The following is a 27,939-nucleotide window of genomic DNA, read 5'->3' as shown; positions in this document are numbered from 1 at the left end:
CCCATAGCTGCTCCTTTCATCTCTATTCAAACCCATCTGCAGGCACACTCTGCCCCGGGCAAACTCAATTAGCTAACATATAGAGCACTCGTTCAGGAGGATGTGGTCTCGGACAACACAAACAAACGAAAACCCACTTCTGTTTAGATTGTGGTTGGTAGACTCCTCAACAATAAATCAAATAGCTCACAATGGGATTGCTTTCTTCTGCCTCACATTACTGAAAAATAAGAGTTTAATACGCATGAACACACATAATGAGAGCATCTGTATCTCTGTCTTCTGTTTTAATAACACAGAGCGAAGATCAAACCATCACTCCCAAACCCGAGAATTTCTCTGAAGAACAAATGCAAGCAGCTGGAAACTAAAACAACAAACAGTAAGGGAAAATAAAAGGTCTCATATATCAGTTTATTGTTTTATGCAAATATTTATACATTTTATATGCAAAATCTAATTTTACTGATATGAAAATAACTTCTTTTTAAAATCTGTCCCAGTGTCGGACTAAAGTGTTTCCAACATGGTTCAACCAAACATTTGGACCATAAATCTCTGCGACATGCGTCTGTGCACAAACCAGGAGCTCCTGTTTCTGAAATCCAAGTGAAGCCTTGAAAAATACATTTCCACTGAGGACTGTCTCTGCTACAAGATTTTCTTTAAAATGGATTTATTCTTCCCCGGATCAGGGTCTGCATAACGTCCTTCATTATTTCAGAGTCACATCTTCTGACTTTGGTTATCACATGTGATCCATGTCTCAGGTTTCTTCACAAACATTCAGTTGTCAGTGTTCCCAAGTGGACTTTGATGTGCCTTGCGGGCAGGAGCTGAAAAGATAAGGGACATCATGGTTGCCAAGACTTCTTGTCTCGACCTTGCTGGTCTGGTATGTGTTTGAAGCGGCACTTGTCGCCATAGAAACAGCCTGTGGTCCGCCAGTAAAAGCACTCATCTCCATTTAAAGGTGCCCGCCATCGGGACCTGTGTGGACAGAAGCAGAGGAGATCCGATAAGAGATCAATAAGAAAAGTAACATCTCTCAGCTACTACTGAAAACTATTCTACGGTGATTTTGTTTGTGTCACACTGTAAGGGACCCTCCCTCTGGAAAGCCCACAGATACACATTAATGAGTCGCTCTGTACCCAGAGGCAGCTGAACTTGGCTGAGTTCCTGCAATGTTGGAGGCCAAGCTGCTGCTGCTTCTTTGCATGGAGGACACAGTCCTGTGGATCCAGCGATCTGGGTACCTCATCACCAGCTTGTTGCCCCCGAGCTCCACCCCCTGGACAGAAGGACACAGTGCAGTTAAACTTTTTTAAGACAAATTTTCATGACAATATTCAGTTTTTTGACACTCAGAAGTATCAATCAGCGTAACGAAACACAGACAGTCCCAATGATGAAGACGGTTTCTAGGCCCGTCACACACCTGCAGCTTGTCCAGGGCTTTGGCAGCCATGTTGGCGTTCTTGAAGTTGACAAAGGCACAGAAGCGTTCATGAAGAACTCTGATGCTTTCAATCTCACCGAAGCTGAACACACACAGAAAAGGTTAATACTATTAATAAACTATCACTGCTGGAAACTCTTTAAAGCTTTAATGTCTTCATAGACACACACAGACACACACACACACAGTCTTTACATTTTGAAGAGATCACAGAGGTCCTTCTCTGTAACTTCCTGTGTAACGTTTCCAACCCACAGAGAGCGACAGTTTCTGAAAGACAGGAGCAAAAAACAGAGAAGCGAAGGAAACGAGTGTGGCGACCACACAGAAGGGAAAGTGTGGTTATTGTTCAGTGTTAACAGATGACAAAGATGCAGAACTATTTTCTCACTTGTATCTACATGTCTCTTTCTATGAAGGAAATAAAAGAAACTTGTTGTGTTTCATTCCATTCAAATCACAACAAAGATTTCCCGGAAAGGTGCTCTGGGTTTCTGAATGTGTGATAGATGGGTGAGGTAATAACCTACCCACTCTGGTCCTGCTGAGAAAAGAGCTTCAGAGCTACGAGAGAGAAAAACGAAATACTTTGTCACAAAACGATTTAAACAAACAAACTCCTTAAACTTGCTTTAATTTTGGTTTTATTACAAAATACTGTCATTATGCAACAGTGCTGCCTCATGGTGGACAAAGGTGACATTGCAGGCAGTTCTTACTTCTGGCTTCAAATTGGTTGACGACTGCCTGAACAGTGGTGAACTTTTGTAGAAGCTCTTTGCTCTGCGCCTCATCGAAACCCATCTCCTGCAAAAACAAAGTTAAAAATCATTTATGTCAGACAATAGAAACATTTTACTGTCATCACTTGGAAAGCAACATCAGCTCGAGTTTGATTTAATAAACACAGAATTGACTTTTTATTGCTCATTTTCAGCAAAAAAGAAATCTTACAGAATATTGGCTTATAACAATAATAAGCTTTTATCTATTTTCTAAGTCATCTAAGTTCAATGTCTAATCTCACATTCGATGAAATTCAAACGTAAACTACAACAGGTACACATCTAAAACTGTGTGAATAAATGAAGGAATCTGGTGGAGTTTAAGGACAATGTGCAGCTGAGTTGAGCTTTTTCTCTCAGTCGTGTCCCATCGTCCTGTTGGACACCAGCAGTAAACAGCTCACTTTGGTTTGTCTGCATTTCTAAGCACCAACAGTAACTGGTATTCCCAAGAATTTAGGATGTTTTATACTTTTTTAAAGAATGTGAAATGTTCTTGTAAATTTAAGTTTTTAAAATATCTTCCAGGCAGCTGTTATACCCCAGAACCCTGAAGTCACTCGTGACGTTCCTCACCATGAGCTGAAGGACCCGACAGTTAAAGAGTTTTTTGGATGCTTCCTTACAATTCTGATCCAACTCCAGCACCTTCTCCAGGGCCTTCTCTGCTTCACTGTACCGCTGTCATTTACACAGACACGCAACAGCAGTTAGTGAAAGAAGGAGTGGAGGAAATAAAACAATAGAGTGTTGTAGCATCTTTTATGCAGAAACATATAAAAATACAGACACAGTTGCTTGGCATTGAAATGTATTATTTGTTATATAGAACTCACTGACCTTTAAGCCCACCAGAGCACAGCCCTTACGAAAGTATCCCTTCGGCCAGTCGGGAGCCAGCTGGATGGACCTTCGAGCATCACTCAGAGCTGAGGAGTACCGCTCCAGAAACCAGTGACAGTACGACCGATTTCCATATAACCTGAGGCACAAGAAGAGACACGCACACACAGGCAGCAGGAGACTTTATTCAACCAAAGTGGATGTGAAAAAGGCTGAAGTCTGAGCTGGAGTCTGGGTTCACAGGTCAGCTCACCTGTGATCTTTGGGGTCGCAGAAGATGGCTTCTGTGAACATGTCCACCGCCTCTGTGTACTGGGCTTGCTCGAACATCTTAATGCCCTGCACTGGAGAAGGTCACACACACTTTTATGCGTAGAGTAGGGGTGACACATTCATTTTTTTGTCTTAATTCTTACTTATTACGCACTATCTGGCCACTTTATTAGCTATGTTTTTGGCTAGGCCAAACCATCCAATGTAGCAATGTCTGTTTTCAGTTCTCTGTGCTGCTGCAACCGTCTGACTTTCATAAACAGCAACTCGCTTTCCTACAGGCAAACAATCCAGCAGCAACAATTTATGATTAGCATTTTCCTTTTTGTTTATCATTATTAATATTATTATCATTACAACTGTTGCCATTATTACAGACTCAGTAATAAACAAAGTAGACTGATCACTTTTGTTGACAATATTTTAAAAAACTGAAAACATAGCTGCTTCCTAAACATAAAATTTACAAGACGTGCATAATTAAAAGGCCAATGAGTATATATAAGCACATATTATTCATGAATTACATAATTGAATACTGATCAACGCTCCTGAAATAGACACCATCTTTTAGAGAGAAGAAATATTTCTTCCTTTTTTGGGGAATGACTAAATATTTTGCAAATTTGGTCCAAAATTTGGAATTTGACTGGGCTTAAATCTAAAAATGGACTGATGGCATCTTGTGCACTGAAATTATTGCAAGGCTGCAGCAATGTTCCCTCTAAGCTGCGCGCGTGCGCAATTGCGCACTGCTGGCACGGTCTCTGCGCACAAAAAATCTGTTTTGTGCATACAAAAAATCTACCGGTAACCTGAATTGAAATTAAAGTAAATACATTAACAATCTGTTTTGCAGTGTTAGTGACTGGCTGCTCCCGTATGGGATCAGAACGCTGCCACCTTATCCCATAGTCCAGCCAATCACGCGATTCACATTCGTATATACGCAGCTAATCAACGTCGTTGACAGGCTATGACAGCGTCCTTATGTGCTGACACCGGTGTTTTAGCGAGCAAAGCGGCGTGGCTGATGTGGAGTGAAGCCACGTTAATGACAACGTGTACAACCATTGGAGATGTGAGCAGGATAGACGGAACCCAGCCTTTTCTATTGGTCAAAAAATGTACCATGTCGACCAATCAAAAAATGATATGGCAACATGGCATTTAGTGGTTTATAAAGGGGGAAGTTTTAGGAGTGACGGCGGTGTTTGAGATGTGAGAGATTTGCGACGTTTAGCGCAAATCTTGTGTAGTTAGTGTGTAGTGTAGTCAATAGTTTTGTTGTGTGTGTCAGAACAATGAGGCGACTGCTGAATGTTACAGGTGTTACAGCAGTGACACATCTGCTGTTGTCAGGCCTGCAGGTATCAGGCTGGTGTTCTCCTTCATCTCATAGTGGACAGAAATGATATTTTGGAGTGGCACAAATAATTTGTGTGGCATCAAATTTGATGCAGAACAGCTGATTGTTCTGTAAATAATTTGAAATGTTTATTTAAAAAACGCCTTGGCTGCATTTTTAGGTAAACAGCTGAAAAAAACTTTGTTTGCAAAACTCAGTAACTTTTTTGAAGAAGTAACTATATAATTAATTGCCCAACATTGGTCATTATATGCTGTATTTTGCAGACAGAGTTACAGGACTCTCTCCCAGACCACAGACTCATAATACAAGTCAGAGCTTTATAAAAAAAACAAAAGAAGAAGAAGAAAAAAAAGAAAAAAGAAAGTTGTGTTTTCAAAATTGGAGTTCAAGTTATTTTTACTTCCAGTTGTGTTAACATGCTACACAGGTCATGAACAAGATTTTTTTTTTAAATTTTCATTGTAAGTGGGCTAAAGCAGTTAATTAAAAGTAGTGTAACATAAATGTAAATGCTGTAATGTGATTATTTTAATAAACCATGTAACTTGGATGGATTCGATGCTGGTGTGACCACAGTGCACACGTCTGCTGTGGCTCACAGTGGTCCAAGTGTCCGCTCAGGGAGTTTGTGTGTTCGCTCAGACACATGAAAAATTAGAGGGAACATTGGCTGCAGGATAGAGCTGAAGAAGAACACATGAGCAGACTCACATGTCAGGGACTCCCCCATCCTCCTCATTTCTTCTGTGTTCTCCTCCTGAAATCACCACAGAAAGTTCTGTCACTGCAGTCACATCACTGGTTTCTAACTCAAAATACATTTAGCCAGCCGTACATGAAAGAGGATGGATCATATAAGCTCATCTCTGGGCTAGATCAATGGACCATAGGCACAAGCAGTGTGTGCGCGCGTGCGTGTGTGTGTGTGTGTGTGTGTGTGTGTGTGTGTGTGTGTGGTGTGTGTGTGTGTGTGTGTGTGTGTGTTCCGTGTGTGAGAGAGAGAGAGAGAGAGAGAGAGAGAGAGAGAGAGAGACAGAGAGAGAGTACCTGGCTGCTCCTGGCCTCATTTTCCTTGTTCTCTCTGGAGATTTGCTTTGCTCTGTTCATCAGGCCTTTCAGTTTAATGTTGTTGGCAGCGTTGGCCACAAATGCACTGCTGATATCCCACTCAGGCTCCTGAACCACAGGAAGTAACACAAAACCTTCAGTATTATAGAGTGACAAAAACTGAAGATGTCAATCTGCTCTGACCTGCTCCGAGCTAAAAATACATAAATCAGACTGGCTGATCTTTATGATCCTTTATGATCCAGAACTGGAGGCGCTGAATCCAAAACACGGCGCAGTAGCTTTAGTATTTTTTAGAGGTTTTACTGTGTTTGTGCACAGATCTCTTAGTTCTCACATCAGTTGCCTAAGTCACAGTTTATCCATAAATCAGAGCTTACCTATTCATAGAAATGCAAATACTTTCTAAGACTCTGAGTCGTGTCTTTGTGTGTGTTCAAATAGTTCTGAAACACATAAAAGTCAGTGCAGGTTTAATTTTATGATAATAGGAATACAGGTGTTGTGTACAAGTCTTTCACAGTCTAAGACCTGTATTGCTTAAAATTATTAAGGGAAAGATTTTTAATCAGAGTACAACATCAAGTCAGCTGCTTTGATATTCATGAAAATAACAACAGCTGCACTAAAGGGACAACAATGAGACAACCCATGAAACAGGAATGGTGTGGGACACCATGGACACTGAGGTTTTCTCCCTCCTCATCTTTTCTGACCTTTTTCATTAATTGTGCATTTGGTTAGAGTCAGTGTCATGAGGTGACACTTGGATCCTACAGAGGTTGCACAGATAATGAAGGTCTGCTATCTCCCAGCACAGTCTCAAGAACACGGAGGAGATTCCAGGAGACAAGCAGTTACTCTAGGAAAGCAGGACAGGACCATAGAAGGTCCTTCACCCATCAGCAGGACCGCTATCTGCTCCTTTGTGCGAGGAGGGACAGAATGATCACTGCCAGAGCTACAAAATGACCTCCAGCAGGTTACTGCGTGAATGTCTCTGACCAAATATTTAGAAACAAACTTCATTTAGCGCCCAACATCCCCACACCCTGGCCCTGTGCTCAGTGCCCTGCACCATGGGGCCAATTAGCATTTACCATAGAATACCACAATTGACATCTCCACCACTGGCGCCCTGTGCTTTTCACAGATAGGAACAGGTCGCTGCCTGTAGCATTGTCCAGCAGTGGTTGTCTAAAATGGCACATCTATGGACCGACACCCAGACCTCTACAGGCTAGGCAACAGCAACCTGACTTCCATTATGGATTGGGATAAAATTCTTGGATCCAGTGTCAACACCCTACACTGGTGCTGTAGGTCCTGGGTCCTCCTGGTATGGCAAGAGCATGCAGGCAGTTCCTGGAGGATGAAGGAAATGTGATACCACTGACTCACCCTCAAACTCGCCTGACTGAAATCTAATAGAATACCTCTGAGACATCATGTTTCGTTCCATCTGACGGCTCCAGGTTGCACCTCAGACTATCCACGAGGTCAGTGATACCCTGGACCTCATAGAGTTCCCCCAGGACACCATCCATTGATTCACTTGGAGCATATTGTTAGGCATGCATACAAGCATGCCCAATCAAACTATTAAATGAGTTGCAGCAATGCAATTTCAGCAAAATCTTTGACTTTTGGGTGTCTTTGAATTCAGCCCTCTGTAGGTTAATCATTTTTATTTCCATCAGGTTATGTGGCCTCCTTTGGGTCCTAACACAACACCCAGTCCATGTCAGGATAGATGTTTAACATGTCCTTTTTTCGCATTGAGATCTGCCACTGCCACTGCTTTAAGCTTTTTGAACAGTGTATGTGCATGACAGTGCACCGTCATACCAAGTGCAAGTCATACCAAGCATGTTTGGAGCAGGTTATTACAGAGTAGAAATCAGTGTTTTCTATGATAAGCCTCATGTGTCGTACTTCCAGAACACCTTGCAGGTCTGTTAAACCGTTGAGTTTCTCTTTTGCTTCGCTGGATGAAATATGTTCACAGACACTCTGTTTTATTATTTATTTCCCACCAAATGGACGGGATAAAACACTAAGTACGGCTACCTTGCTTCAACCCACCTCATCTGACATCCTGTGGGACAGCTGGTGGTTTGTCTTGCTCTCCGTTGTGACGGCAGCCACTGATTCAGGATTGCATCTGGCTCTGGAATGAACGGCAGTCCATCGCTCTTCTTCTTTCATCTCCTCATCACTGTCAGTGTCTGACACTTCTCCAGCTGCTTCCTCTTCCTGTTACAAAATAAAAGCATCACTGTGGAATAACTATAAAATCATTATATAAAGTGACTGGATAAGCTAGGCCTTCTTCAGTGTGGGAGTAGAACAACTCGAAACCTTGAGCTTTTGATGAACTGGATTTGTAAGAAGAATTTGTCTTAACTCAGTATTAGGCAGTCTCTCTCTTTTGTGTTGTATTTGACAGAAAGTGAGCATTTTATGTGTTAGATTAAAGCAGCCAATAAAGAAGAAAACAAGTGGTGATGTGATTGTTTTCTCTTATGCATTTTATAAGAGCCTACATTATAACAGAAGAGCAAAATGTTGTTATAATAAAGCCTTTAAAAATAAATGTTGAGCAATTACAATCTAAATCACAGACTGTACATAAAAATACAGACTTATGACTTTTGTACTTATTATAAAAAATAAGTAAGATGCAGATACCTGTGAGAACTGATACCTGTCTTTAAATTTACAATAAAACACAGCCTAGCTGACCTCAGAGCAAAGGACACTGAATGGGGCTGTAGCAGAGTAAATGGTTTTGTGTGCAACCTACAGGCAAAGGTAAGAGCTGTGATTTCTACACAACAGATTTCTATTGTCTGTAATTTTGTATATAGTTTAAGAACATATATAATACTGTATAATAGTAAGTGTTGTCATTAAACCACCATTGTAAAAAGATGACAGTTCCACCTGTGGTAACATATATTTGCTGCCTGCAGTAGAACAACACAAAGACACCAAGCAGAAAAAAGACTTATTACATGAATCAGATACTGCATAACGTGGAGTGAAGGTGGACTGCAAAGTGGCTTGCAGAAGCACAGCAAGTGTGGGCAGGATAAGGCAACTCAGATAGTGTCCCAGCTAAGTGTGTGAAAGGGTATGAGGCATCAGGTGATGTGGTCTGATGATTGCAGTGAAAAGAAAGAAAAGAGAAAGAAAGAAAGACAAATGTGAATATTAGCACCGCACCTGCTCTGAAGCATCCTCCATCCTCTCCTTTCGCTCTAGTTTCCTCCGTTCTTTCTGCCTCTGAAATTAAGAGCAAGGACATGATGGCTATTGGATGATAGATGATGACATGAAACATGAGTAAACAGAGGTGGAGAAGCACACGTGTATTAGAATGTATCATAAAATGAGGAAAGAGGTTGGTTAATGCATTTAAACAATGTGTGTGAACAGGTGGAGCAGCAGGGAATGTGAGTAGTGCTAAGATGTATGATAATGTAGCAGATGCAGTCATTTCAGTTAGAAAACAGCTTTTAACACTGACAACATACTATATAAGCTGTAGGTATCGTAATAGTACTGTGTAGACCTGAGCCACCACTCTGTTCTTTACACTTCGCTTCCAAGCAGCCAGACACTCGTGTCGTTTTTAAAGTGGGGTTTTTTTGGCACTAGTTCTCCAGGCTTTTTGAAGGTTGGCTGCTTTTCCACTTATCCACTCCTTGAATCTGATCATTTTAACTTAACTTTCACATCATCAATAAGCAGAGGCGGACAGGAAAGAAGTACAACAATGAGTGTCTACAGCCAACCTGTAACACAAAGCAGAGGCTCTGTCCTTGTTTGGAAGTCAAAATTACTGGAATTATGAATACAGAAAAGTACACGAAGATATTGATCCACCGTGCAGTGCTATCTGGAAGGGATCTGATTACCAACAGCTTCACATTTCAGCATGAAAATTATCCTAAAAACAATCCCATTGCAGTAAAAGCATACATGAACACACAATGAAACACTATCAGCCATGGATTTCCCCAGATCCCAGACCGCAACTTTATTGAAGCAGTGTGGGATAATTTTAACAGAGAATGGCAGCTTTAAATGCCCTTCAAGAAGCCTGGAGAGCTATGCAGGAAGACTACTTTTACGAGAAAGTGTACAAACTCTGTTTTTGGCTTTGGCTTGTACATTAATACCATTCATGTTTACACGTTTAAATAAATTGCTGTACCTACTTCACATTTTCCTAGTGGTGGTTCAAGACTTTGTACAGTGCTGTTGTGACTTTTTTTTACTTACTTTCCTTTTGGCCCTCCTTCTTTCAGCTTTCCTTCTTGTTCTTTCCTCATCATCCAAATCCTCTTCATTGTGCATCATGGCCTGCTCCACAAACAGGAGCAAACACACACACATTCATTCCATGACTGGCTTTAAACACCAGCTGACCAAATGATGACGCATAGTTTATAATCGCTCAGTGTACCTGTGATGACTTCTGATCTTTCCTCCTGTGTGATGGGTCATGGGGTCCATTCTGAGCCTCCATCTCCTCCTGTCCAGAACCGTCTAGACACAAACAAACAGGAATATTCTCATTGCACTGAGCCGTTTTCCTGCAAAGTGACAGGACACAAAAGGCATGACGCGAAAACACAAACAGCCACTTTGCTATCAGTTTAACTGGGCCTCTAATGACGGGCATTTGACTATATTTTCTGTAGAGTACGAGAGCACGTGCTCAATTCAGATCTCTGACTGGCCAATTTCCCTTGCAAAACCATGCAGGTGATCGTGTGGCAGCTTCTTACAGAAGGAAAGAAAAGGAGGAAACACATAAATGTGTCACCTTATCTGGTCTCATGTTTCCCCTTCTGTTTCAGCCTTCTGGGCAGCTACAATAAACACAACTGCTATTAACTTATTTAAATACAGGCCACTGTACATCTCTATTCTTAAAGCGTGAAAGAAAAAGCACAACACAGGATCACGGAAAGGTCAAAACTAAGATGTCAGTTTGCTGTTTGGGTCAAACAGACGCTATGTAAAACTCAAAGTACAACAAATATATCAGTGCCAAGTTAGATATTTGTTTAAACTGAAAAACATGCAAATAAATCTGCCTGTTTCTCCTGATAACGTCAGTGGGTGCATCTACATCATTCAAGACCACAAGACAATTTTCCTTCATGTAGTGCTTCCAGCTTACGTGCAACTGAAGCTACTTTGTTGTTTGGGTAAAAGGCACAGATGCAGGTGATTCTACACTCTATTTGTGGCATCAGTCTTTTCATTGATTCTTTTCTTTTCCCCCCTCGAGATGTTTGTCTCATGATTAAAGCCAAAATATAATCACAACTAACTCTGCGCTCTACACGATTCAATTGAAATTTTAATATGGTTAAAAAATATTGAAATCAGAAATGCAACTTGTTACAAAATGCAACATGCAAAATGTAAACAAAGCAGTTTTATGTAAGGAGTTGGGGAACTCCAGGCCTCAAGGGTCGGTGTCCTGCATGTTTTAGATATCACCCTGGGTCAACACACCTGAATCAAATGATTAGTTCATTACCAGGTCTTTGGAGAACTTCAAGACATGCCAAAGAGGAAATTTAGCCGTTTACATGAGCTGTGTTGGATCAAGGACACATCTAAAACCTGCAGGACACTGGCCCACCCCTGAGTTAGATGGTAATAAAGCCATCTCCATTGACAGGATCAGATAATTTAACAACTTAGGCTCTGGTTACGCAGAGGTGACCACCTTACAACCAACACTCACTACGGAGAAATGTGTATTTTCCAACCAGCCATTGATTTGTTGGCAGTTTAAACCCTTTAGATGGTAAGTGACCACCTGGTGACCACTAGGGAAAACGTGTATTACCAACCACTAGTGAATGGTTGCTGTAAGATGAAGTGGTATACAGATCTGCAACAAAAATTTCCTTCAGATTGCTTTGTGACAGTTTGCCATAGTCTCCTGTAGTTTGCATTGAAGATGCCAACTTGTCAACCAGAAACTATTGCAAAGTACAGTGGAACTCCGACTTACGAATACCCCATTTAAAGAAAAATTCAAGTTACGAAGGCACTGAACGGCAATATTTCTGCCCATGTTACGGCAAAATGCCCGTGTAACGAAATCCGCTGGCTCTGATTGGCTGAGCCTACAATGCCCACAATGCCTTCCGAATCATGTGACAACCCCTTGATCAACGTATTGTTGTTCTAGTTAGCAATTAGCCTATAGCCTATCGTTCAGCATCGCCTCACTCAAAAGGTGCCATGGGTGATTCGACTTACGAGAATTTTTGACTTACGAAAGACACTCGGGAACAAATTAATTTCATAAGTCGGGGTTCCACTGCACTTTACAGCCTTACTTACTTACAATCCAAGTCTCCAAGAATAGAATTACAACTAACAGTGGTAAATAACTAACAGTGGTGAAAACAATGAGAAAACACAGAACTCATGGAAAACAGCCACCATGACAAGAATAACGACTAAATTCCAACAATGCTAAAAACAATGGTAAAAAAAAAAAACAGCCAAACAGCAAGCTTGACCAGAACACGAGGGACCTCAGACTGGACCAGAAGCAGTTAATAATGTCTGATTTAAAACCGTCAGTTGTTGAACAGGTTCTTATGTTGGATGGGAAGATTATTCCAGAGCTTAAGGCCAATAATAGCAGAGGCCTGATGGCTTTGAGTCTTTAGGTGAGAAGAGGGAACTGCGAGAACTTGTTAGGATGATGAGTGCCTCAGTGACCTGGAGGCAAAATAGGGAGTTAAAAGATAATAATAATAATAATAATAATGGATTGGATTTATATAGCGCTTTTCAAGGCACCCAAAGCGCTTTACAATGCCACTATTCATTCACTCTCACATTCACAGATGTGTATTAAGGAGTTAATACAGGGCGGTGTTTAAAAGCGCATAACAAAAATGTAAAATCTTTAGAACCCCACAGGTAGCCAGTTCAGCTGAGCTAAAACAGGAGTGAAATTACAATCAAGCAGCTGCAAACAACAGAGATTGGAATTAGTCGAACTAAAATACAAGGAGCTGCAGTAGTCCTGCCAAAAAAGTGTGGATAACTGTTTCAGATCCTTCAGTGCAGCAGCGCTTTATCCCATCATTGTGCTTCTGTTTTTCTTTTTAATGTTATTGTGTTAAAGTGCACAGAACAAAAGAACATTTTGAGTGTGACTACTTCTCTACCTTTCTGTCTTCCTTTTTGTTTTTTCATGACTGTGACAGACCTAGTAGGTCCTAGCATGGTTTTTCCTATGTTGGCATGTATTACTTTCCCTCCCCTGACTAATGTTTATTACATGGCACCACAGTTGTGTCTGTTTGCATAAACATTTGCCTACACAGAGGGGTTTTCAACCTACACACACCTTCTCCCATGCAGTCCTCAGCACGTAGCTCAACTTTGTGTATGCTGAAGGCTGACTAGTTGACAATGCTGACAGATGTGAAAGAAACTCAATGATTAAAAATAAAATACACTATGAAAAGCACAGACAGTGGCTGCAGTGGGCATTTTTCACTGTTTTTAACACCTCGTTTCACTTCAACTCTTTATAGGTTACTAACGTTTCCACGCCTGGAAAGGACCAGCAGCTGCACATGTAAGAGTATCCCACAGGCTGGAGGGCTACTGTCTTTATTTGACAACAGCCACTTTTTGTAGGTAGACGGGCTGTCCATAACTCCTTATGGATTACCAATGGAGGAGCACATAGAGTCCATTGGGTATTGCCAGCTGCAGCTGACTCTACTTAGCAATTATACCAGGAGCACTTAAGTCCAGGAAGAGAGCTCCAATACCAGAGAGCTTTTCTCCAGTGTGTCCTGTGCATTTGTAGACTCTTAGTTTCTTAGAGCGTCCCTCCTTTTTTAACTTTCAACAGGTGAGTGGAGGCCGTGGTGAGGGAAACGCTTGTGGGCCACACGAGGAGATCATCATGCCTGAAAAATGCCTGACACATCTGAGACCCTCTGGACAGAAATAGTGCTCAAACAGCTAGAAGCATTCTAGAAATATTTCACTCTTGCTCTGGTTTAATTTTCAGCTGAACATTACCCAGTAAGTTAAACTTTTCAAATTCAAACAAGACACATTTACCAATCAATCAATTATTAAAAACTCAGACGGGATGCCAGAACTGGGATGGTCGAAAAAATGTCACACCCAACCGTTTCACAGATCAGTGACCTCGCGCTTAAACTAGAAGCAGGGAGGGCCAGAGCAGCCTGTGCATTTCAAGTGACTATATTTACTTTTTATAGAATATTTGACATGCCACTGAGATTTAAAGGTTTCAAGGGTTACAAGGGAACCTCCACCTTTATCACACTTGTTAATGACTATATTTGCAAGACAGTGAATCATGTAGTACTTAGAGGTTACTAAAACTGCCTGCGATTTTTTTACTTCCTGAAAAATCAATATGTTGAGTAGTCATAGATAGTTAGTAACTTGTTGAATTTTTTTCTCTCTAAAGTATTTCCTTAATAGGTTGCCAGTTTGAATAAACCATGTAATATGCAAACTTTGTCTGGTAAACATATTTAAACATTCATCAGACTTTTTTATTTAGACCAGAAGTTGGGTGAGATGCCAATTAAAGGAGCTACTGGTCATTTTAATTCTTGTGTGAGTTTATTTTTCAGCCATTCAAGATTTGGTCTGCTGTGTTATGAACAACAGAAGAGATCAAATGAAACAGATTTGAAACAGATTCTCCTCCTGCTGGCCACATACAGAATGTAAAAGGGAAATTTTTCCAGTGTGTTTTGTGTTGGTCATCATTTTGTAAGTGCAAACTGATAGACTTGCAGAGAAAGAGCAGGCATAAAATCATTAAAAATCCTTTTGTGAGTCAGTAATGAGAGCAGTTTTCTGTTGCTGAGCTTCCATGCAAGCTGCGCTCTGAACAATTTGTTCTGCTGCCCTCGGAGCAAAAAGAAGTCAGAAGTTCAGTTGGAGAGCACCCTGGAGAATAAGTGTTATCAGCCTGCTGCACAAAAACAACATCAAACTATCTGAGCTCTCAAGGTGGTAAATTTTTAAGTCTTGAGGCTAAGGCTGACGATACATTTGCACACTCCTGGCATGTAGCCACATCTTTACCTCAGCTATGTCTTCCTGATATGAAGCAAACCTTTTCAGTTATCGTTGTGGAAAACCAAGACCACGTAGCAGAAGGAAACCAGAATTATCTCATACTACCTGTCCATTTGCATTACTTGATAAGAAATTGAGTCGGAAATGTGGGAATGAGTGGGAAATCTCTGGCGCTAAACATACATTGGTACAGATTGCCACACACACACAACAAAGTCTCCTATACTCTCAAATATGAAGGCAAAGAGGGGGAAGGAAAGAATATACTTTATGGTGTCAGGCGAACATTTTTACCCCTCAAAAACAACATTGCTGCAACTGGTGCGAAGCAGAGCAGACGTTTTCATCAGAAACAGTAAGACACTGAATCGTTTTACCTTTCCGAAATGGCACCACCTGACTCAGTGGCACCAAAGACATGCAAAGGTATGAAAAGAACAGGAAAGAGGGAAGATGTTTACACGGGTGCAACAGGCTTGTTTTGAATTATCATCCACATTTAGCCAATGTCAAATTACAGGTTTGAAACAACATCACCACAACATAAATACCACTTACATGAAGACAGCCTATAGAGAGCTATTTTACAGTATGCATTGTGGGGTTTTTTGGGTAGGGCTGCCCTCCATGCTTTAAATTCATGTGTTAGTAGTGGAAGATCAGCTGGCATGAACAGATTTCAATACATATGCAAGGTTGCATTTTATATGTCATCAAATCAGGTGATGTCTGTGGTGTTTCATTTCATACTGTCTTTATCAGATTTACTAAGAATACAGTAATCCAAAGATATGCAGACAACAACTGATTAATATTATCATGTTTCAGGGGAGCTTATTGTCTGATGATTTTAGTGTCAGAACCGTCTTTTTCTTTGATGACACACAGCCTTCTAATGCCACCGGTTTAATGTAGCCAGCATAGTTTCCATTTATATTCATTCTTAAAATATTTGACTACACAAATGAAATGTGAATGACCATTTTATGATGAAGCTGGATGTTTTGATGAGGCATTTATACGCAGTTGTCTGAAGTGCTTAAACTGTGTACATGCAAAAGCAGACACTTTTTTCAGATTTTTGCTTTGATTTTGCTCATGTATTCGATTCTTCTTCTAGAGAGTTGTACTCAAAGTAAATAACTTGCATGTAAAGCACAATTAATGCAAAACAGTGGCGTCTTCATCCCTTTTTTGTGCTGAACTTGAGTTAAAAATCACATGCAGACACTAGCATACTGCTCTGATAGAGATTCTCGTCTGGCAAGTGAATGAAATGCCCCAGTAATAAGACGTAATATGAATAATGCCGAGTGCTGCAGAACAAAGCGCAATATTCAAGTCACGATTTTTATTTCTGTCAATATGATGAGAAAACAAGTTCTCCTGGAGGATTTGCTAGTTACGCTACTAAGTAAGCTAGATAGTTACATGTTACAACATGTGCATCCTAATCATTTACTAGCTTCTTTTTGCACTGACTGTGATTAAGAGGCTTCATGAAGTCATTCATTTAACTGGCACATTTAACTCCATCCAACTTCATGACAAAAGAAACATGGGATTGAAATACAGCCAAGGCTATGACAATGTGGACTAATAGACTTTTTTTGTATGCATAATCAACATAGACTCAAAGGTTCAAAAGTAAAAGGACAATTCAATAAGAGGAGGTTTCATGGCTAGGTGAGGTCTATTCTTTTATCATTTTATATCAAACTAAATTGACTTACTAAAAGATTTAGATTTTCTTTTCAAGGGTTCCAGAGATATAAAAAAATTTTTTTTTGAAATGGCCAAAGCACTGTGGATATATGGATGATGGCAGAATTATTTCCTTGGTTTAAAAAAGGTCCTTCAAAATATCTAGTCAAGTCAACACTCTCACACTCTTGATGAAGGAGGCATATTGTTGTCAGGGTCTACAATCAATAGATTCCTTTATGAATCCAAACAAAGTGGGTTACACTCAAAACCATAAAGACCAGATTAGACTGGAAGAGCCTGCAGAGTTCTGGAAGAAAAACTTCTTTGGACAGATGAAACAAACATGAACTTGAACCAGAATGATGAGAAGAGAAAAGTATGGCAAGAAACAGAATCACGATCACAATCGCATCACATTATCTGTCAAACATGGGCAAAATATTCATGAAATGGCTGCCAGTGGAACGACGCTAGTGTTTATTGATGATGTGGCTGCCAGCAGAAGTGGCAGTGCCTTTGTTTTCATACGCACATGGCAGAAAAAGCATGGCGGCGACGGAGAATGAGATAAGGCGAAAGCGGATCATTGAATGAAACGGATGAACCAGAACTGGTTTGTAAAAATGCTGCAACTTCAGTGGTGTGGAACTGGTTTAGCTTTCATCCGTCACATACACAACAAAGCACTATTTTTGGTAGAGCATGCTAGCGGGCCGTCGTTATTACCGTTTTTTTGGAAAATACGGCACACTTAAAATCAATCCTTTGATTTTTCTGAAAGTCGACAGTGCCCCTTATAATCCCGTGTGCCTTATGTATGAATTCTGGTTGTGTTTACTGACCTCAAAACGATGTTATGTACACGGTGACAGCACTCGAAAATCTGTCAAATGTTTTAGTACGACTGCTAAGCTATGAAGCCGCACCGCTTGATGGATTGTCGGAGCATTACGGCTATTGTAGGCAGGAGCCTTGCAAAGTGATACTTACTGTGCTTCAACATAGTATTACCGTATTGTGTGTATAACCTCTTTTTACGTTTTGTGGATATTATACATGCTTATGCTGAGGATATGTCAGCCAATTTCCACTGGAAATGCCTTTTGGTTAAACTGTCAGCAAGGATTTGCACTGTTACATTTTTATATAACTTTAATGCACATAAAGAAGCTGCTTGTTTAAGTGAAAATACATTGATGACTTTTTTTTTCTTTTTGCACCAATAAAGTTGTGGAGTTGTAAAGTGTTGATTATATTGTCAGTTATATCCTTATCGCAAATGTAATGTGTTTCAAATGTATAAATGTATAATGATAAACATTTTTGGTCATATTGCCCTGCTCTAACTCCAAACCAAATAATAATGACCCAAAGCATGCTCAGAGCAAAGAAATTGAATAGTCCTCAAGGGACAAGTCAATCACCTGATCTCATCCTGAAAGAGCAGGATTTTAAGTTACTGAAGACAAAGGTGAAGCCAAAGAGACTCACAAACTACTGAACGTGGCTGCAGTACCTTGGAGAGAATCTTAATGGATTAAACACCATGATGGTGATTTCTAAGGTTATTTTGCCATGAGTCTTTGTCTCAAGTTTGTTTTTAAATTTGCTCGAGAAAACACGTTCATTTATTGAACGAGATTATACAGGTGTGTGATACATTCGGATTCTTTGTCACAATCTGCACCAGATATTTGGAAATGCATCTAGAATTGTCTTTAAATTAATCTGGGAGCATGGGAAAAGACCACTGGAAGCATCAGGTCAGAAGATGCAAATTCAATTAACGCAACAGGAAACGAATATCCTAAAAATCCACCATTTTCTCCTGCTTATCCTTACCAGAGTTGCAGGGGGGCTGGCGCCCATCCCAGCTTACCATCAGGCGAGAGGCAGGGTACCCCTTGGACAGGTCACACATAGAGACAGACAACCATCCGCACTCACATTCCCACCTATGGGCATTTATATTAATAAACCTAAGCCACCAACATAATTCAGAATACAAATCAGACATGTTAGTTTGCATTTAAATTAAATGTTAATATTACTGCTGCATGTGATGAAATTTCTTAAGGGTCACTACAAGATTCCACTGTGATGAACAAGCATGTCAATCAATCAAGGCTTTATTCGCCACATGCAGATTGCCCTGCAGTGAAATGGGACCCCCCCCCGACCTTACACACACAACACAGACATCACATGGGGATACAGGTCGGAGATCGGTAGCGTTACGAAAGAAACACTGAAATGTACACTACAATGGGAAAGTCCAAGAGGAAAAAAAGAGACCTCTACTCATGCTGGGCTCCTATGGGAGGTGTCAGGTTTTAGTTAACGGACTGAGGCGCAGACCGGGACTCTTTACAGAGTTTACAAATTTATTTACACAACGACACCAGGTGATGCTATTTACAACGTGCTGGAGGGAGGGGAGGGGGGTCCAGGGTTCCGGGGTATGTGAGGGGAAAGACGGGAACCCGACGCCCTCCAAAGGCTCTCTCTCTCTTCACTCCCCACACTGGGGAAACACAAATCCACTCACTCGTCCACGGGATGATAGGCAGGCAGGGAAAGGTCTGTACACAGAAACTTTAGTTAGAGGCGAACAGACGGAAAGAACTCACAGATTCTGATTCACAAACTACTGAGCGACTGACGCTGATAGCTCAACGATCCAGCGACGAGTGACACAGTGCTGCTGTCTTAAATCGGCCTTGTGATCATCTCGATAGGCAGCAGGTGCGTGGGCCAGGGGCGGGAGCCCATAATGAGCACCGCCCCGGCAGGTGAGAGAGAGAGAGAGAGAGAGAGAAAGAGAGAAAAAACATGTTGCCCTAATACAGGATCAGCTGGTGAGGCACAGGGACCATGACAGGAGGACAGGATATCAGGATGATTCAGCGAGTTATGACTGCTCTCTATTCAGCCTAGGTTTGTAATATGTACTCAGCAGATTAAGCACCATGGGAGCTTTCAGATCAGGTATGAAAGGCAACATTAAGTTATGTGCTAAATGCATGAGCTTGTGTGCAATCTCCAAAATGTTAACAAGAGTGTGTACTGCTTTAGTAAGTCCTCCAGAACTGAAACAGGGCAGCAGGTTGAGTCTACACTGCAGTTGTTATTTGCAGTAAAGAACGACAAGAATATGATTGGTGTAAAGATTCTTCTGCAGTTTATTAACAAGTGAAAAACGTAAACTTTTTACTGCAATTCAAAGAAATCTATGTAAATCCACTAATTCCTTCGAGTGATGTCATATAATAATTGTTTTAATGATGTTTAAATTAGGACGTTGTGTTACATTCACATGAAAACAGAAAAATGTTATCTTTGTTCTTTCAAAGATAAATATATTCTCAAATCGGTTATTATTCAAATGGTGGCCCCAAAGTGACGTTACACAACAACACAGTCATGCACCACTAGCAATCTGAGGTTATCTTTCAAACATACATGCTGTTCTCCCAAACCTATTTACTATTTTATGCTGACTGCAACAGAAACCTCAATATCTTCTCTAACTGTTTCATGGTTAAAAAAAAAAGTTTCCAGGAAAGTGAAGCAATTCCATCCCCTGGACTGCTGGAAGAGTTTAAGGGTGATAAATAAACCCTGACCTTGCTCTAAAGACAAGCAGTACAGCAGAACAGAGAGGCTTCTGACTCAGACATACAGATAAACGAAACAGAGAAAGTAGTCTTTGCACACATTTCACTGAAGTGGTAAGCTACCAAGGTCCTCGCATTTAATCCAATTATATCTTTGTTCGTTTTTTCCCATAAATGACAGTGTTCAAATTCATCTGCAGGTCTTCCAAGGCTGTTTACCAGTAAAGTATGCTAACAAAGCATAAGAACTGAGCTCAATGTTTTTTAATAATCAACTGCAAACTATTTTGGTGGAAAAAAAAATATTAGACACATTTCAAGAGAGAGAGGCATAACTAACCTAATTGCACCGGTGAAATAAGGTCATTTGCTCGGATTATGTTTTTACTCACAGACATGTGGTATGACATAAATATGATTCCAATGACACTTTAAATCTACGGAGGAACCCCACAATAGCAAAGATGGTGGTAAAAGTCTAAAGAGTTGTCCACACAGCGAGTGATTCTCTTCTTGCTTTTTGCTTGGTAGTTACTGGACACTAGTAGACCAATCCCTCCAGTTGCCTAAGCAACCTTCTAATGCATTAAACCCAGAGCATTGAATAGGAGAGTCGTGCCATCACCACGTGTGACGCTGAACTATTGCGAGACTCCATCATCCTCGCAATAGTTCAGAATGTTAGTAACATATGCTAGCCGCGCCATAGCATTATACCAGTATAAAGGTTTGAGATGTATTTTAAAAGGCAAGAACTTAAAAAAACAACTAAAAAGCTACTCAAGGGCTCTGGTTTAAGCCTATTCCCTCATATCTCAAACAGTAGCATTCTTTGCTCTCATTGTTAGTTTCAATCACTCACCTCAAAGTTGGGAGAAGTTTAATTCCGGTTAACCCGCCCGCTTCACAATGCCCACAGTTATGTCACTTGCTGTGACTCAAAGTCACTGAATGTCACTGACTTTCTATGGCTTCTGATTGCCAACCTGCTGTGTGGACACTCCCTAGCTTCCAGAGGAATTTTTTTTTTTTACTTTATTCTTTTCTTGTTTTAGGAAGAAAATCAGAAATCATCTTATGCAATTTCTAACAGATAGTGATTTTATATCCCAGCAACCACTAAAATTAAACTGTACTTAGATTATGTTTGTGAATACCTGCCTACCTTCATCAATACATCATCTTGAATTTTGACACAAATTCTTTCATCCTTGGAAGCTCTGATACACATAGGTCCATAACCTTTGGACAATGGCACTTCTTTTTTTTTTTATTTTATTTTTGCCTCTATAAACTACCAAAGCTAAGTTTACAGAAGCAGTAGTAAGACTGTAGACTTCCAGCTTCCAGTTACAGCCACTTTTATGAGCAGTCCTTCAATTTCAGAGGCTCAAAAGAAAGTCAACAATTAACTGATTGTTTCATAGCCAAGTGAGGTCTGTGTGATAAAATATGTGGCGCTGATTCCTCACACCATTTACAGAGCAGAGGAACTTGCTTCCATTTTCCAAATTTGAACCGTAATCAACTTAAAAAGAAAATAATTTTACATGTTTACATTTAGGTAACAAGGTTCTTATCCAGCCTCTGTATTATAGCTGCAACATTAAATTCAAAACAGGTAGTTCCCCCTATTTTAGCAGCTAAATCTTTTGGTTAATTAGTGCCGAGGCCAATCACACACAGACGCACCCAGTTTTGTAAACAAATACAAGACTGAAAGACGCATGCAGGACATGCCATCGCTCTGACTCATGTGTGTCTTTATGTGTTATTTCTATGCCATGTTTAGTTTTCACCAAACATGGTGCTGTGCATTATGTCCACAGCCAAGTCTTAGTCTTCTAGAGGTTTTGTGTTTTGTTCCCCTCCAAACAAGCCTTTCTTTATCCGTCGTGTTCGAATTGTACTTTCATGCTGACTGAGGTCTGTAGCGTCTGAGATGTAGCGCTAGGATTTCTCTGAGGATTGCATGGTCTGATCTTGGGGTGAATTTGCTGGGACGTCCACTCCAGTCACAACCAGTCACCGTCTGTGAATAGGGTTTTTATGTGTTACTTAATTCCAGTAAGTAGTTCATTATGATTACTGATAGGGCGGTAATCATAATGAACCCGTCACTGTCTGTGACTGGTTGTTTTTCAATTCCATTCCTGTCCTATTTAAAAATGTGTTTGTAAAATGATTATCATGATTGAAACCACAAGGCCAAATGTGCTTGACAAGGAATAAAGCTGCCCTTTATGATACAAAAGCTGCTGTAACTTTAACTTCTTCTGTTCTCCGTGTATTTTGGAACTGGGGGAGGTTGTGCTTGAAAGCTTTACTCTGATTTAATGCCAAAATCTGTGACTCTTAACTTGAAGTGTAACATCTTTTAGTTCCTGAAAATTTACCAAGCGATTAAAAAAAAAAAACCATTAAGACCTTTAAGAGAATTAAGAGAATGAGCTGCTCAGTCACCTCAATAACATTTCTTTTTTTTAATGTTTAAATGCTTGTTTCTTATGCAGCCTTTTAGTAAAAGCAGCTCTTTAACTGGAACTGGAAAGTGAAACGCAATTCATACTTGGAACTGTTTTTCGTAAGAGTAGTAAGAAGATGCTGATTTCAAATTGTGTTTAAAGTACCGAGACGTACAAGTCTTCTTCAAGATGTGAAATAACATAAGCACTGAAAAGTCAGGGGAATGACGTTCCCAAGCAACACAGTCCAAGGACACGAGGAATGATGAAGGTGGTAGGAAATATGCACTGATACGAAATACGAAATAAACCTAATTTATGTCTAGAGGTTATAGATGGCAGGAAGAGGACCGTGTTAATGGTTTAGGCGTTTGTTTAACCAGAAAATTAAATATCTTCAGCTGCCAAAGTCATGATACAGACAGCAAAGGTCAGAACTTGAAAGAAGACACAGTGTGATGAAGGATGTTGGGTCTAGTAATGCTTCAGATTCCTGTCGACTTTTTATTACTTTGTTGAAGGAACATGATGAATTTAAAGTGTATCATCAGTTTTAAATGTACATGAGCTGAGTGCATATTATCTCATATGGAAAAGATCTAAATCTTATAAAGTTTGTATCTGTCTTGTGTGAAACTTGTATGAAAAGCATACAAGAATTAAAACAGATATAAGATCCCTTGAAAAATGATATAAATGAAACTTGTATGTTTTGGATACTTACTAAAACAATATATGAAAGTAATGAGAAAGTGGCCACTTTCATGAGTAAATCATGTAAGCCTTATATGACTCACTATATGAAGTAGGCCACATCTTATGCAAAGTTTTTTCTATTTCTTTTCTATATGGGATATTACACACGGATATTTAATCATGGATCTGGCAGGTTACCTGTAGATGATCCCACTCAAACTGATCACCATGACTACTGATGTTCTAAGAAGTGGGTCTCTCAAGTCTTTCTATCATTATCATTCGATACTGGTGTATCCACCGTAAAGGGCATCCATGTGGGTGCTCGTCACACGTGGTGTGTCGCTAACATATACGCCACGCCATCATATATCAACAGGATCCCAGGATACGCTCAGTGAAACTAAAAACAAGCTGAGCTCAATACCTGCCTATTTTGCTTTGCATTTTCATCACTTGAAGTCAATGAAAGTCATTAATGTTCCACAGGGTGTGGTTTCCACATCACAGCAGTCTGCATCCTATGTGGACGATTAGGAAGGGCTGCACGATTACAGCCAACACAGTTCAACATTGAGATCATAATAATTTGTCACAACTTTTCATTGACTGCAGTGACAACATGTTTTTATTTCAATATAAACACAACAATGCTTTTACATCTGTACTTTATGTAGAAACACTATATTTCCAAAATTATTCACCCACACATTATATTCCAAGTGCAAAACTAACCCGGAGACTATCCACCACATAGTAGCAAGAACTAAGATGGAGGCTGAAGCAGCATACACTCAGAAGCACATCCAAGCGACTGTCAAACTCCTGATTTATGGTAAGGTTGGGGTCATCACTGATGAAGTCGTCTCCTCATGGGATTAAAAGAGAAATTTGTTTTAAAAAAACAAAGGGCATCCATATGGATAGACACTTTCAGCGATTGCCCAACGCTGAATAGCACAGAAACTGAGCAAAATTAGAAAACTGTGGCACTAAGTGGGCAGGCTCACAGCTAAATTTAGCAAGTAAACTATCCAAACAGAGCCTGGAATGTCAACTAGCAACCAACTACATTGACATAGTTAAAGGCCATGTCATACATAAGGAATTTCCGTTTGGATTTAGTTTCAGGTTTCATTTTCATTCATAAAATTCTGTCTCAACATGTACCTTTGGTGGTTAGGGGAAAATTTAACTGAAAAAATTGAAAAATAAAAGTACAAAGGAAGGAGGTATTTCTTGTAGTGCTCTTTGGTACATTGCAGTGGAATGAGTGGTTTGCTGAACCTGCTTCTGCGTGAGATGAGGCATGTGTGACGGAGATTCAAGCTCCAAACCAATACATAACCTCACTGACTTATAAATCACTTTCTTTAGTCTTTTAGTATTTGATGCCCCTGTGCACCCCACCATAGAGCACAGCACTGAACCCCAGGCACATAAAAGTCCTGTTTATTGTCATACATCTGTACCTCTGTATTGTATGAGTGATTTTGTTCTCCTGATGTTCACAAACAAGTTTTCCTGTTATTTCTAGTAATTTGATTTTTAAAAATGTATATGGTGCTGAAGTAATTGAATCCCTAATTTTAAAAATTGTTTAAAAGTCTTCTCATTAAAAGTCCTTTCATGGTGATTTTCCCACTGAGGAAAGGCCAAAACTTCTTTGCGGAGGGCACCAAATTTGTTTGTATGCAAACAAAATTAAAGTACATTTTACTGCTTTCAGTAAAATTCAACTTTTATTTTCTGTCTCCTGCTGCTGGCTTGAATGCCCCATATTTGGAGTGTAGACACTTTTATTAAGTCTTCATTACATGGATGACGTTATTACCGTCATGGCTGACCATAAACTTAAAGGTTACAGTGGTGGTCAGACCAGTTCCTGTACATTCTTGTGGGGCTGGCGTGCAGCTCATTTGTCAGTCAAATATTTTTGGTTGGGCTTATAATCCTTTTCCAGCTGAGTCTAAACATAGTAAACGCCCAAACAGGGCACCTAAGATCTAATTCATTTGCAAACAGAAATGGAAATCATCATAACAGAAGACCAAAAGTACATTTTTGAAGCCATAAAGGTCTTAAATATGAACTGTGTGGCACCCATCAGTATAAATGCAGACTTTATAAATGACTTTTAAAATAATGTTCAGCTTTAAAAACAGCAAGCTGCTGTAGTGAACTATTTACCTTGTAGTGTTCACTCTTTAACTTTAGTTAACAGTTGATTAAAAGTGTGAATAGCCTTTGGAACTAAAGGTTCTTCGGTCAATGTCATTTGTATGCTCTGTTTACACACTACATAGCAGATCTGTATGAGTGAGACAGACTACAAAAAACTTATGCCACAAAACCAATCTCCAAAACCTCACAGCACTTTAGTAATCTGAATGATTCCTATAAAAGCCATGGATTACTGTTGGCTGCTACTGGCCTATTAGTCACACATAGCTAACAATAATCAACTGGCAATAACAATGATGTGTGTGTGTGTGTGTGTGTGTGTGTGTGTGTGTGTGTGTGTGTGTGTGTGTGTGTGTGTGTGTGTGTGTGTGTGTGTGTGAATGTGTAAAAATATTACTAGTATTATAAATCAGTAATGTCATACCTGATACTCAATGGGACATTAATAGGATTGTGTAAATACATATAGTGCATGAAGCTGAACTCGGATTAAAGTAAAGTGAAACAGGTGGCAGCTCTGGCAATAACCTTCTTCAAATACAATAAAGGTATAGATGGCCAGTTACTATTACTGTGGTTGGTTTGTGATTGTCTCCAAGGTATGTGTATCATACATAAACACTGATAACAATTCCAAAGAGCCCTCATTTCTCCCCAGAAATGTTACTTTGGTGAGCTCTGGGCTCTCACTCAAGTCAGAACTCACTGTAAAATCAGGTCACTTACACAAACACGAAGAACAATTAAAATTACAGGCAGGAGTGACTAAAACGCCCACTCTCCACCTGAACTCCAACTTCTATTAACCTAAAAACACAGTTTGGTCTTATAACACTCAAAAAGGCCACACTTCATTCATATGTAAATGTAACAAGGTAGCAACTATAGAAAGTCGGAAAATGCCACCAACATCATTATATGTTGGCAGGTGACGGATAACAGTACAGCTACTGAATCTCTGAATAGTCTGTTTGACTCTTTATGTTTTATACATCTTTCTGGCATATTTTTCTAACACATATACAGACTATTTCCGAAAGTTATTAATTGTGAGTGCTACTGAAGCCTGGACAATAGGGGCTCTGAGATACAGTATTCAATAAAAACAGAAAGTCCACAGAGCAACCAACCAGTGTCACCACTTTATTTCACCGAAGAGCCGAAAGTTGGTAACGGCTGGCTGGCAGTATTACTCACCGCCTCCTAAGCCTAGCAGCCGGCAGATATCTCTGGTGAACTTCATCAGCTTTTACCGTCCACACATTAGCGGCCTCACTCGGCATTAAATCCCAGCTGTCCCTCTGTACACAGTCACACACTTCCACCCTTCATTAAGCGCCGACAGCTCACCGGTGCCAGTACCGGCTCATATGAAACATTCCCCGCTGATCCGCCTCCGATTGTACGGTCATCAAGTTAACTGGATTACAGCAAAACACTCTTCCGGTTATTGCTTTCAACAATAAAATAGGAAAAACGGCTTCCTTTCCACACCCATCAAAATAAAACCGCGGAAGCGTTAACGTCGGTCTTTTCATAATTTCAATAAAGGCTTGACATCAAACTGCGAGATTTACACGTTGAAAAGAATAGAAAACAATATAATATTTAAAGATCAATAAATTGTACAACTACAATTATTTTCTTGTGGGTTTTATTTAATGTTTTGTCAATAATTTTGTTTTACTTGCATTTTAGATTCATTTATTTCATTCTGTTAACTGTTCCAGCATGTAACTATAATTCCCTATGAGGGTTTAATTCTGAATAAACTATCCTTTTTTTTTACATGTATTCACTTCAACTGAAGATTAATTGAAGATTAAAAATATTAAATCCTGTAGTAAAGCCATCAACAGGGGATATGAAAGGAGCATATCGTTAGCTTCATGGCATAGGTGCCTAGGTCGTTTTTTTTTGTTTTCGGAAAACAAGAAAAAACTAATTTTCTAAATAGCACATGCATATTTTTAATTGATATTTTCAATTTGACCAAAAAATGACTTAGGCACTTATGCTATGAAGCTAACGATATACAAATGACATAGTGATTCACATCAAATGCCTCTCAACACATTTTCTACTGTATCATAAGCACCAAATTTTGCTTATAAGACAGCAAATTTAAATATGTACTCATTTGGTTTTCTTTCTTCTGTTTAAATGAAGTTTAAGCTGTTTGAAGCCCAGTAAAAACAATGGTTTTTTTCCAAACTTTATTTGAAATTATAAAGTGAACAGTCAGTCATTCCAGTTCAGTTTGTAAAAAAAACAATGTATTTGAGGGTTTACTTGAGCAGATGTGAAATGTAACAGTGAGGTCAGAGGT

At 39.8% G+C, this 27,939-nt stretch overlaps 1 protein-coding gene across 1 annotated transcript; it reads right to left on the bottom strand.

Annotated features, from left to right (window-relative positions):
* Positions 1 to 362: 362 nt before the first annotated feature.
* On the bottom strand, positions 363 to 27,021 carry LOC102293903 (hsp70-Hsp90 organizing protein 1). The gene is made up of 16 exons (XM_005939947.3): positions 26,808 to 27,021; positions 10,278 to 10,360; positions 10,094 to 10,174; positions 9,032 to 9,091; positions 7,889 to 8,059; positions 5,783 to 5,911; positions 5,447 to 5,492; positions 3,344 to 3,434; positions 3,088 to 3,229; positions 2,824 to 2,928; positions 2,182 to 2,269; positions 1,993 to 2,026; positions 1,658 to 1,732; positions 1,442 to 1,544; positions 1,155 to 1,294; positions 363 to 990 (listed from the first exon to the last, which is right to left on the bottom strand). Exons 1-16 carry the CDS (start codon positions 26,851 to 26,853, stop codon positions 855 to 857), a joined length of 1,530 nt encoding a protein of 509 aa, XP_005940009.1. The 5' UTR covers positions 26,854 to 27,021; the 3' UTR covers positions 363 to 854.
* Positions 27,022 to 27,939: the final 918 nt, after the last annotated feature.

This window comes from Haplochromis burtoni, unplaced genomic scaffold (assembly GCF_018398535.1).
Source record: "Haplochromis burtoni strain Fernald_Lab_line unplaced genomic scaffold, NCSU_Asbu1 Contig_269, whole genome shotgun sequence".
Lineage (NCBI taxonomy): Eukaryota > Metazoa > Chordata > Actinopteri > Cichliformes > Cichlidae > Haplochromis > Haplochromis burtoni.
The sequence above is the reverse complement of the archived record's forward strand: the minus strand, read 5'-3'. Positions and strand labels throughout refer to the sequence as shown.

Coding starts and splice junctions, on each gene's coding strand:
- LOC102293903 (XM_005939947.3), bottom strand. CDS start 26,853: ATGAAGTTCACCAGAGATATCTGCCGGCTGCTAGGCTTAGGAGGCG. Junction 2,929..3,087: donor GTGCTCTGGTGGGCTTAAAG/GTCAGTGAGTTC, acceptor TGTAAATGACAG/CGGTACAGTGAAGCAGAGAA. Junction 1,733..1,992: donor TCTCAGCAGGACCAGAGTGG/GTAGGTTATTAC, acceptor CCTGTCTTTCAG/AAACTGTCGCTCTCTGTGGG.